The sequence below is a fragment of the Chinchilla lanigera genome, unplaced genomic scaffold (assembly GCF_000276665.1).
Source record: "Chinchilla lanigera isolate Chin_1 unplaced genomic scaffold, ChiLan1.0 scaffold00041, whole genome shotgun sequence".
Taxonomy (NCBI): Eukaryota; Metazoa; Chordata; class Mammalia; order Rodentia; family Chinchillidae; genus Chinchilla; species Chinchilla lanigera.
In genome coordinates this window covers 17,738,652-17,749,714 of record NW_004955442.1, presented here as the reverse complement: position 1 = coordinate 17,749,714, position 11,063 = coordinate 17,738,652, and the positions used below count along the sequence as shown (strand labels likewise).

Here is an 11,063-nt window from a genome sequence, read left to right as displayed (position 1 = left end):
CAAAAAAAAAAAAAAAAAAAAAAGACAAAAAAGACAAAAAAAGAAAGAAAGAAAAATCATGCAGTCCACCATGTAGCGCCTCTGTTAGACTCACTCAGCCTTGACTGACTAAACCAGAAATAATCTGACCCAGCTCAGTTTGACTGCACCCAGCTGCACAGCCTGTACTTTCTTGCCCCCAAACATACCCTGTCTGCTAACTTGTTTCAAGGACGTAATGAAGAATAACTGATGCTACCCAGTAAAACTCACCACACTTTTAAGCTTTTGTATCTCCTGCTTCCAAACCTATATAAACTAAGCCCAAAGCGGGCTCTAGGCTGATACTTTGGGAGCAATTCCCCATCAGCCCACTGGCATAATAAAGCTGGTTGCCTTCCAGCTCCATTTGGTTTGGTACCAGTTCCACAACAGTGACAGTGTCTATATGCATGATTCTTCCCCATCACCTTCAGAGCAGGGTATCATCTGGACAGCCTGTTTGCATGAATACCCCTTGCTGTGCTTTGAATGTGTTTCCCAAAGTTCATATGGTGGAGTCTTAATCTCTAAACCAAAAATTAAAAAAAAAAAACCTCTAAAGCAACAGTGTTGAGAGATGAAACCTTTAAGAGTGGACTAGGAGGCTGGGGATATAGCTCAGTGGCATAGGGACTGCCTGGCAAGCACAAGGTCCTGAGTTCAATTCCCAGTCCAAAATAAAAAGTTGATAAGGGCCCTGCCCTCACAAACAGATTAATGTTGCTACCATGGAAGTGGGTTCCTAATTAAAGGGTGAATTTGCCCTGTTGCTGTGCTTTCTCTTCTTTGCTGTCCTCACCTTTGCCTTCTACCATGGAAGGATGTAGCAAGAAGACCCTTACCAGATGCGGGTTCTTTGACCTTGGATTCGCCAGACTCCAGCACTCTAAGAAATAGATCTCTGCTCTGTATAAATTACCCAGGCTCAGATATTTTGTCATGACAATACAAATGAACAAAGACAGAAAATCAGTACCAAGAAATGTGATCATTCCTATAAAAAAATACCTGAAAACGTGAAAGTGGCTTTGGCACGGAATAATGAATGAGGCTGACAGAATTTGAAGGCACAGGCTAGAAAAAGCTTATACTGCTGTGAACAGAACACTATGGGCTATTGTACTGGTCAGCTTGCCTGTTGCTGAGACCACATACTACATATCACAGCTTGAAGGAAGGGGTTTAGCCCTTGGTCAGCTGGCTCCAAGGCAGAAACATCAGGACAGAGGGCGTCCCAGAGCAAAGCTGCTCAGTGCATGGCAGCCAGGACACAGAGCAGAGGAAGACATCCGGGAACCAGATATAGTACCCAGGGTCACTCCCACGACCCGCCCAGACAGAGTTCCACCAGTGTCCTAGGTGGCTCCTAAGACAATCAGGCAGACAGTTAAGGTTAAATGTCACACCCCACCCCTTGTCAGCTTGACACCTAAACATATTTCCTTAAACCATACTTAATCTCTAAATACATACAATAACAAGTTAATAATTCTGCCTATCATGACATAATTATCTTGCATTCAACAATGCAATAATCAGCGGTGTATGGTGGTAATCCCAGCACTCAGGAGGTAATCCCAATTATATGCCTGTGATCCCAGAACTCAGGAGGCTGAGGCAGGAGGATCACTGCAAGTTTGAGTCCGGCTGCCCTGCAAAGTGAGTTCAAGGCCAGCCTGAACTGCATAGTGAAACCTTGTCTCAAAAAAGAAAGAAAGAAAGAAAGAAAGAAAGAAAGAAAGAAAGAAAGAAAGAAAGAAAGAAAGAAAGAAAGAAACCATGCAGGTGGAACCTGCATGGTAGGAACCATGCAGTAATCCTCTCCCCAAAGTCTCAACAGTTCCAGTACTGCTCAGCAGTCCATGTGCAGATGCTGGTGAGATGTGAGTTTCAGGGATCTGGGCAGCTCCACCGCTATGGCCTTAAAAGTTGCAGGCCGTACAGCCTCTCTCTTGAGCTGTTCCACTTGTAGCATGCAGTTTTCCTTGACAGACATTCCATGTTCCTGGCATCTCCAACAACCAGGGATCTCTACTGCACTTTTTTGGCTTCATTCCCACAGCTTTATGTAGGGTCTCCTTGGCTGGCCTCCCAGGTCTTCCTCTGAATTCTTGGTGGAAGCCTCCCTTACCCCACAACTCTTGCACTTTGCATGCCTATAAATTCAGCATAATGATGCCAAGGTCTACCACCAGCCTGAGCAGTAGCCAAGCCACCTTGGACTGTGGCTGCAGTGGCTTCTGAGTACATAGCTTCTGAACATAATGAAATGAATCCCAGGGAACCAATTCTCTAGATGGCCCTTCTTGAACAGGGGGCCCAGGGGCTCTCTTCTAAAGTAAAAGGTTTATACTTTTGTACCCTAGAGCCTGTGATGGATGGAGTCTTGCTGATTCCTTAAATCCCCTCGAAGTATCTTTATTTTTCTCTCTGATCAAAGTACTTGGTTTCCTTTTAGTAGCATTTGTCTCTTCAACACCCAACTTCCTTTGGCCCCAGTTTTATACAAGGTCTTCTGAGACCAAGATTTAGGTTTTCCAAACATTTCTGCTCGGCTCTTTGCTCCTAATTCCCATTGTAAATCTGGCCAGCCTGGATGTGATAGAGATGTGCACATCTGTAATCCCAGTATTCTGGAAGTCTGAGGCAAGACTGAAAATTCAAGCCCAGCCTGGGCAGCTTAGCAACTTAGCAAGACCCAGTTTTAAAATAAAAAGAAGAAAAGACCTGAGAATGTAGCTCAATACAAAGGTCTTGAGATAACACACACACATGTGTATGCATGTGCACACATACACACATTTGCACACATAACACACATCTGGCCAAAAGCAGCTACTATCACCCATGCCACAGCCTGAATGTTGGACTCCCTTGAAATTTCCTCTGTCAGATGAATTCATCACCCTTAAATCCAGGCTCACTTTGCCCATATCTTGAGATTCTAAGTCTTAGGACATAAGCAACATGTAATCAATTTTTTTTTTTTGGCTAGAGTATAACATACATAACCTCTTCTCAATAGAGTCCTCATTCCCAACTGGAAACTCATGAGCTTAGCCTCTACTGTTCTCATTCCTATTACCATTCTGGTTCACTGAGCTCTGACTGAAATCAACCACTAAGCTCTGCTTACCCATTCTAGAACTCCTCTAGCCCACTTCTACAAACTTTCAAATAGTCCCAAATCCACAATCCAGTTCCAAAATCTAAACCACCTGGTCAGGTAGAGTCACAGCAATAACCCTGCTTCTGAGATACCAATTTTCTCTATTAGCTTTCCTGTTGCTGGAACTAAATATCCAACACCCCCAATTTAAAAGAGAGAGATGTTTTATTTGGTTCACAGTTTCAGAGAGTTGAGTCTATGGTTGACTGGCTCCAAGACAGGAACATCGTGGAGGAATGGCAGGGAAGAATAAAGCTGTTCAGTTCATGACAGCTGGGAAGCAGAGCAGGGGAACAGTACCAGAGACAAAGGGACCAACGACCAGATATTATTATCCAAGGTCACCCCTCCATGACCCATTCAGACATGCCCACAAGTGTACTCTACTAGTCCCAGAGGTAGCTACCCTAAGCCAGCCAAATTGACAATAAATTTACCCACCCAAAATCTTCTTAGGGATTACTTAAGTGGTCATGATCAGGATGGTGATAGAAATATGGAAAGTAAAGGATATTCTGATGGAATCTCAGAATGAAATAAGGAAGCAGATAGCACAAGCTGGAAAAAAGACCATCTTTGTTACATAGTTATAAAAATATAGAAGAAATTTGTGTTCTAGGCCAGGAGTGGTGGCACATGTCTGTAATCCCAGCACTCGGGAGGCTGAGGCAGGAAGATTGTTGTGAGTTCGAAGATTGTTGTCAGCCTGGGCTACAAAGTGAGCTTAAGACCAGCCTGACCTGCATAGCAAGACGCTGTCTCAAAAAGACAAAAAAAAAAAAAAAAGAAGAAAGAAAGAAATTTGTTCTAACATCTTCTGAAAGGCAGAATTTCAGAGCGATGTGCTAGGACATCTGGCAGATGAAATCTCTAAGCAGTGAAATGTTCAAGGATCTGCACAGTTTCTTCTGACTGTTCATAGTAAAATGAGAGAAGAGAGAAATTATTTAAAGGTGAAATTTATGAAGAAAAGAGAAGCAGAGCGGAAATACTTGGAAAACTTTCAGCTTGGCCATGTGGAAAATTAACACACTTGAGAGTGAAGAAAGATATGGCTAAGCATCTGTTGGCTAAACAGGTTAATATGAATAGAAGAAAGCCAGGTTCTATTCATGAGGATGGTAGGAAAATGACCTTCAAGGTCATTTTGGAAACAAGCTAGGCCCTCAAGGACCAGGTTTCCAGAGAGATGCCCACTGGACCTCAGCATGTCCTTCCCTGTACCAGCTGAGAACTCTGCTCCCTGAATTCCAGCACAGCTATTTTACTACCCAGGCCAAGACTCAGGGAGGCTACATGTGACTCAACCCACCATTCTGGAAGATGCAAGCCACATAACTTGTCAGGATCAAATTCTGCAGGCACACAGAACACAAGAGCTGTGGAGCCGTGGCTGCCTCTGCCTATATTAATTCAAAAGATGTCACAGGCAGCCTGGAGGTGCAGGCAGAGACTTGTCACAGGGGCAGAGGTACTGCAGAGGGCTCCTATTAGGGAGTGTGGGGTGTGGCCATGGAAGTAGGGCAGCCCCAAGAACTGTACAGCCATCGATGAGAAACTCCAGGCAGGGAGAGCTACAGGCATGAGTTTCAACCTGTGGGAGTCGCTGGGTGGTCTCAGCCCAGTAAAACAATAGGGTGGGGCTGCCTGGGGCCTTAGGGGCCCCATCACCACCCCAGTGTGTGACACTAGTATCAAATGAAGACAAAACTAACCAAAACCCTTCTTTTCACAACCAAGAACTCATTGCATTTCTAATGTCCCAGCCAAAGACAGATTATAGCAGTGATGCGTTATGTTCTTCATTTTGCACTTGTAACATGATGGCACCAGGCCTCTGCTGTCTGGAAACACTAAGGAAACAGACTGATTTATCCGACCAGAGAACCCATGGGCTGTGCAAGTCAAACACAAACACACCCAAGTGAAGAAGATGGACAGGTACCCTTGAAAACAGGAAAGAATTTGAAGGGCAACAAAAACGTGGAATGTGGCCAAATGGAGCCAAATGTTCTTTGTGCATTTAAAGAATGTTATCCTCATAACTCTTTAAAGTGATTCTTTTTCTCCCCCCCCTCTCTCTGTTCCCCTGCATTCTCTATTAACCACCCCCTGCTGCTATCAAAATAGAGCCCATTTATTGAGCATTTCTTAATCAGGCACTAACATGAAAGTACAGGTTATCTCATTTAGTCCCTAAAATGCTCCTATGAGAAAGTTGCTAATATCTCTCCCATTTTGGAGTTAGGAAAATAGAGAGAGAAACAATAATATGTGCAAAGCTAATATTATGCAGGGGAAGCTGCATAACTTGGGAACCTGTGACTTCACCACTTTGTTTTCATACCTGCCAACCCCCGGGAAGCTTGATTCTCACAGAGAGCTGAAATCTCACTCCCTGAGAAGACAGGATTGGACCTTTCTGAGGTTTAGACATGCTTCCTCCTTGGAAACTGTAGTTCAAAACAGTATGCCAAATGGGAGCGGGCGAAGGGGATGAGATTTAAGCAGCTGTTGGCACAGATACAATGGACTCCACGATCCGCCGGAAGGAGTCTGCCAAGGGTGGTTGGCAGATGGGCCATGTGTAGCTGTATTCCCTCCCCTTCGTGGTGCATATGTCCCTGCTTGCAGTGTTAAGAACAAATATAATGAGCAGAAAGATTTGAATCAAAATTAGAAGGAAGTTTCTAAGTAAGCTGCCCCCAGTAACATACTCTCTACCCAAGATTCAGAATATTTCTCAAGGGGGAGGGCGTGAATTCGCAGAGGAATTTTGGGATAGGATGACATTTAAGGATCAAATAACATTTCAATTCTCTTTTAATGCTGCAAAGCAGATTCTACAATTTTTTGTTCTGTTTTGTTTTGTTTTGTTTTGTTTTGTTTTGTTTTGTTTGAGACGATCTTGCTATGTAGTGCAGGCTGGCCTTGAACTCACTAATGCAGCCCATGCTGGCCTCAAACTCACGGCCTCAGCCTCCCCAGTGCTAGGATTACAGGTATGCGCCACCACACCCAGCTCTATGGTTGTAAAAAAAACAGACTGTATACTGAAAGAAAAAGGGGGTGAAGCAGCTGATTGTCATATCATAGCCTCATACTAAACTTTTCATGATGCCTGACAAAGTGACTCTACCGGACATGAATAACCTGAATAGAACTAAATATAATAGAACCCATATGTGGTTACTTTTGAAGGTGTGATAGTACACTCGCTGCTTGTCTGTATTTTGGAGATAAGATTGGGTTAAGCGTGGATTAATGAGGAGACCAGAGGGAGGCTCTGAGTGGAAGTTGGAGGGTAGAAGGAGGGGGCCTGAGGAAATGGAATATCATGGCTCTAATATGAGTCTGCCTTTTCCAACAGGAAATGATGGTGTGGATGAGAGAAGACAATTTGTACCTGCAAGAGAAACCACTGGTGATCATCAGCAAGGTGTTAAGATTTGCATCCAGGAAAGTCAGGGAACATGTAAGTCACAGAACTCAGTAATGCTGCCTGAGTCTGAATTCCTAGAAGGCTGGTTTCCATGTCTTAGGCCTTAAGAGCGCTAGATGCCTGCTTGTTATTACTGCATTGGAAGTTAGGGTATCTGGAAAGGAATCAATATCCTACCCAAGTTTGAGTCAATTAGTGCAGGATTTCTCACACAATTGGTTAAGATGCACCATACTTCACAGAAACAATATGAGTGTTTTAAGGTCAGGTTTTCAGCGGCTGTCTTTACTGCCCTCTGTGGACCATAATCAGGGTGATTTGTAACCTTATAATTCTTTCTATTTTAATCTTCCTTCTTAGCCGGATGCGGTGGCACATGCCTGTAATCCCAGCACTCGGAAGGCTGAGGCAGGAGGATAGTTGCGAGTTTGAGACCAGCCTGGGCTACAAAGTGAGCTCAAGGCCAGCCTGAACTGCAGAGCAAGACCCTGTCTCAAAAAGACAAAAACAAAAATAATAATAATAATCTTCCTTCTTATGTTTTCCTTTTTTCCTGAGATATTTTTAAATTGTTATTTGTTTTAAATTTATGCAAGCAGTTGTCAAGAACTTTCACTATAAAACACTAGAGCATAAGTCTATCTTTACTATTCATTCCACACCACCCAATCTCTAGCCCTGTCAGTGTGATGTGCCCAGCCAACCCCCTTTCCATGTACACACCCACATGTACACACACACACACACACACACACAGTGACATAGACAGCTTTATTGTCTTGTGTTTCTTTATAAAAGTCACATTGCAAACAGAAACACCGAAACAACATCCAAGATTTAGAGGCAGATTTATTTATGTGGATGGACACTGATTGGAGGCATTCCCAGAATAGCAGGCCCTGATCTCTGGTGGTCTAGGGCTTGTATGGGATAAGCAAGCAGGAGATACAGAGGCAGAATGGCTTGTCAATTGGGGACTGGTTTATACAGTGTGCATAATACAGACCAGCCATGCATCACCGTGGCCAGCCATTTCTAAGAGACCAGAAACAACCAGAACTGGACAGCAACTATTACCTGGGCAGCTAGGAAGCTGAAGCATACTGGCTAGCAGGGGGAGGCATTTTCTGCTACAACATCATATTCATATATGGCTCTGCACGGAATTTTTTTCACTAAACAGTAAGTCCACTGATAATTTCATGGTAATGTCTGTAGGTTTGTTTCATTCTTTCAAACACAGTGTATATCCTATAGTCATTATGTATTATGAAATTTTTTTTTGGTATCAGGAATTGAAGTCAGGACCTTGCACTTGCCAAGCAGGCACTGTGCCACTGAGCTATATCCCCGGCCCTCATTATGTATTATGATCTACTTAGGTACATTTCAGTTGATGAATATTAAGTTGAAATTTAATTTTTTTCTACTTCAGACAATACAAATGACCATCTTTGTGAATGTGAGTGTGTACCCAGAAATGCTTAGAAATATAATGGGCAGGTCAAAAAGTATGAGTTTAATTTACTAAAGCTAATTGCCTTCCAGTTCATATTCTTGTGACTATTGAAATACTTTCTGACAACTTTGCAAATGTTGGAATACTATCAGGCCCTCTAACTGTTGACTTCCACATGGGAAACAACTTGGTGTGTACTAAAGTTCTCTGAACTTTGAATGACATCATTCTACTTTCTCAGAAACCTCACATTATATGTATATTTGGAATTTAGCTTCTGCTTCCCAACTCATCCTTCAAGGAATTTTAAAACATGCTCTACTAATTACATATATGGTTACTTGAGTTACTTCAGAAGTAGTTATGTATAAAAGGGATCAGAAATAAGCATTTGTGATGCCACCTTCACATATTGTTATACCTTGCATCTACATGTCCCCCTAAAGACTCATGTACTCAGAGCTGGCTGGATCTAGGTGTCTGGTATCAAATTAGTCTGCCGATTGATTTAGCATAGTTCTGGGTGTGGATAATAGGAAGACCCTCCTTGGGTATGGTTGGCACCAACCAAAAGGCTTGTTGCCTGGATGCAATGAAAGGGAAAGGGAGGCTTGCTCCGTGGCTTGCTGCCTCCTGCCTGCTGTACCATGGACTGTTTCTCCTCTACCATGCCAGCTTGCCTCAGAGCCAGCTGACTGTGGACTGAAACCTCTACAAACTGTGAGCTAAAATAAACTTTTCATCCCTAACTTTGGGTGTTGGATATTGTGTCTCAGAAATAAAAAAGTGACTAAGACAATGTCCATTTTCTACTTCTTGTACAAACAGATGCCAAACATATGAGGCGATAACTCTAGATCAGAGAGCTAGGAGTGTAATTCAGTGGTCAAGTATTTGCCTAGCGTGTGTGAAGCCCTAGCTTCAGACCTTAGCAGTGCAACTAGAAAAAGGATGTAGATCAGCCTTTTACATTTTCCCTTCATATTGCTAAAACGCTCTCAATCACCAAAGTACCCATCCAGGAAAAGTAACCTCTCACCTTAGGGTAAGAGCACCTTGCAGGCCATGCCCCCAGTTCGCTAAAACTGTGTGGACAGATCTCCATACCTTCATAAATGTGAATCTCTCCTTGATCATGCCTCTCTTCTTCCCATCTCTCTTCTGTTGCTCCCCTCTTCCTTTATATTTGTATTTCCTTCTCTAATTGAATTTGACTTGACCAGACATGTCTGTCCAGATAAAGGTCTTAAATATTTGAGCAGCCTATGTGTCAAAGAAGTGGTCAGAGAAAATACATAAATGTTGTGATAATAGTTTTTACATCAGAAGCAAATGGTTTGAGTTTTTAAAAAATAAATTTCTTTGAGAAGAGTGAGACCAATTCCAGGAGGAAAAATAAATCACATTTTTCCTGTCACTTACAGAGTCACCTAAAGTGTTTCATATGTGAAAAGAGGACATTAAAGTTTTGGGAGTTTTTTTGGTACCAGAAGCTGAGCTCAGGACCTTGCACTTGCCAGGCAGGCGCTGTGTCACTGAGCCGTCTCCCCAGCCCAACATTAAAGATTTTTGAGCCAGGTGTGGTAGTGCATGCCTGTAATCTCAGCACTCGAGAGGCTGAGGCAGGAGGATTGCCACTGAGTTCAAGGCCAGCCTGGACTACCTAGTAAGTTGAAGGCCAGGCTGAGCACATATGGAGATACTACCTCAAAAAAAATTTTTGGAAACCCACACACCATCCGACTCCTCCCTATCCTAGGCATTTGTGCCTACAAATTGCTACTACCTGCTTTATGTACTAGAAACTAATATTAGTTGATTACTATTGTTTTCAGCACTTAGGTAGGAGCTCTCTGTCATGGATGTTCCCCCTGTGCCTCTGCAATGACTGTTACAAGGTACCATTTATTTGCCTTCATTTCACAGATGAGAAAATGGAGATTCAGTAACAGAACTAGGATTTGAATACTGACTTTAAAACTATGAGGTTTCTCCTGCAATTCTGTTCAGATAATTAAGGGCTCAGATGCAGACATTTAGTGTGGACTGTGCGTAACAAGTGAATTTTCTCCTTTGTTTCCATAGACAGTTTTAATTTTTTTTTTTTTTTTTTTTTTTTTTGTAGACAAGTATTGATGCTCCATGTTTAGGTGTCCTGGCAGCAGAGCTGTCTCTTTTATATTCCCACGCGGATCTCACCATCGTACAACAAGCTTCCCTGGCAGTATATTACCTCCTCAGCATTGCAAAACGTCAGATGGGTAAGAACAGGTCACCATCTTTTCTAAAGGGCACTAAGAATCTGTCTGTAATTATTCTATTTGTGAGTCCCTGGAAAACTCTATGTCTATGAATTTCTAAATCCTGCCCTAGGATATATAGCTTTGCATTCTGGGTTTTGTTTGTTTGTTTTGGGGTGGGTGTGTGTGTGTGTGTGTGTGTGTGTGTGTGTTGTTTGGTTTGGCTTTTGGTTTTTTGAGACACAGTCTCACTATGTAGCTCATGCTGGCCTTGAATTCATAGTGTAGCGCAGGCTGGCCTCAAACTCACAGTGATCTTCCCACCTCAGCCAGGTGCTGAGGCTACAAGTGTGTGCCACCATGCCTGGCTATAGGTTCATGTTCTAAAGTGTTATTTCTTGAACTTTTTAAGCATGATACATAAATGAAAAAGTAATCAGTCATTTCTACTCCATGGGAGACACTGTTAGTAGGTAAAGCATGAACTAGAAGAAAATACTTGGCAATTACAAGCTGATATGTTATATCCAGAATTTACAGAGGGGCCGGGGATATAGCTCAGTGGTATAAGTGCCTGCATGGCAAGCACAAAGTCCTGAGTTCGATTCCCAGTACAAAAAAAAAAAAAAAAATTTACAGAGAACATTCAAGCCAGGCGTGGTGGCACAAGCCTGTAATCCCAGCACTCAGGAGGCTGAGGCAGGAGGATTGTTGTGAGTTCAAGGCCAGCCT

The 11,063-nt window shown here is 42.8% G+C and overlaps 1 protein-coding gene across 4 annotated transcripts in view; it reads left to right on the top strand.

Annotated features, from left to right (window-relative positions):
* The window catches only part of Mroh9 (maestro heat-like repeat family member 9), an 81,529-nt gene that overhangs the window by 21,516 nt on the left and 48,950 nt on the right, over nucleotides 1–11,063 (top strand). For all 4 annotated transcript variants that reach the window (XM_005391717.2, XM_005391718.1, XM_013517641.1 and 1 more), the window contains 2 exons: nucleotides 6,561–6,665; nucleotides 10,217–10,352. In XM_005391717.2, coding sequence (XP_005391774.1) covers nucleotides 6,561–6,665; nucleotides 10,217–10,352 — 241 coding nt within the window. The remainder of the gene's footprint in view (nucleotides 1–6,560; nucleotides 6,666–10,216; nucleotides 10,353–11,063) is intronic.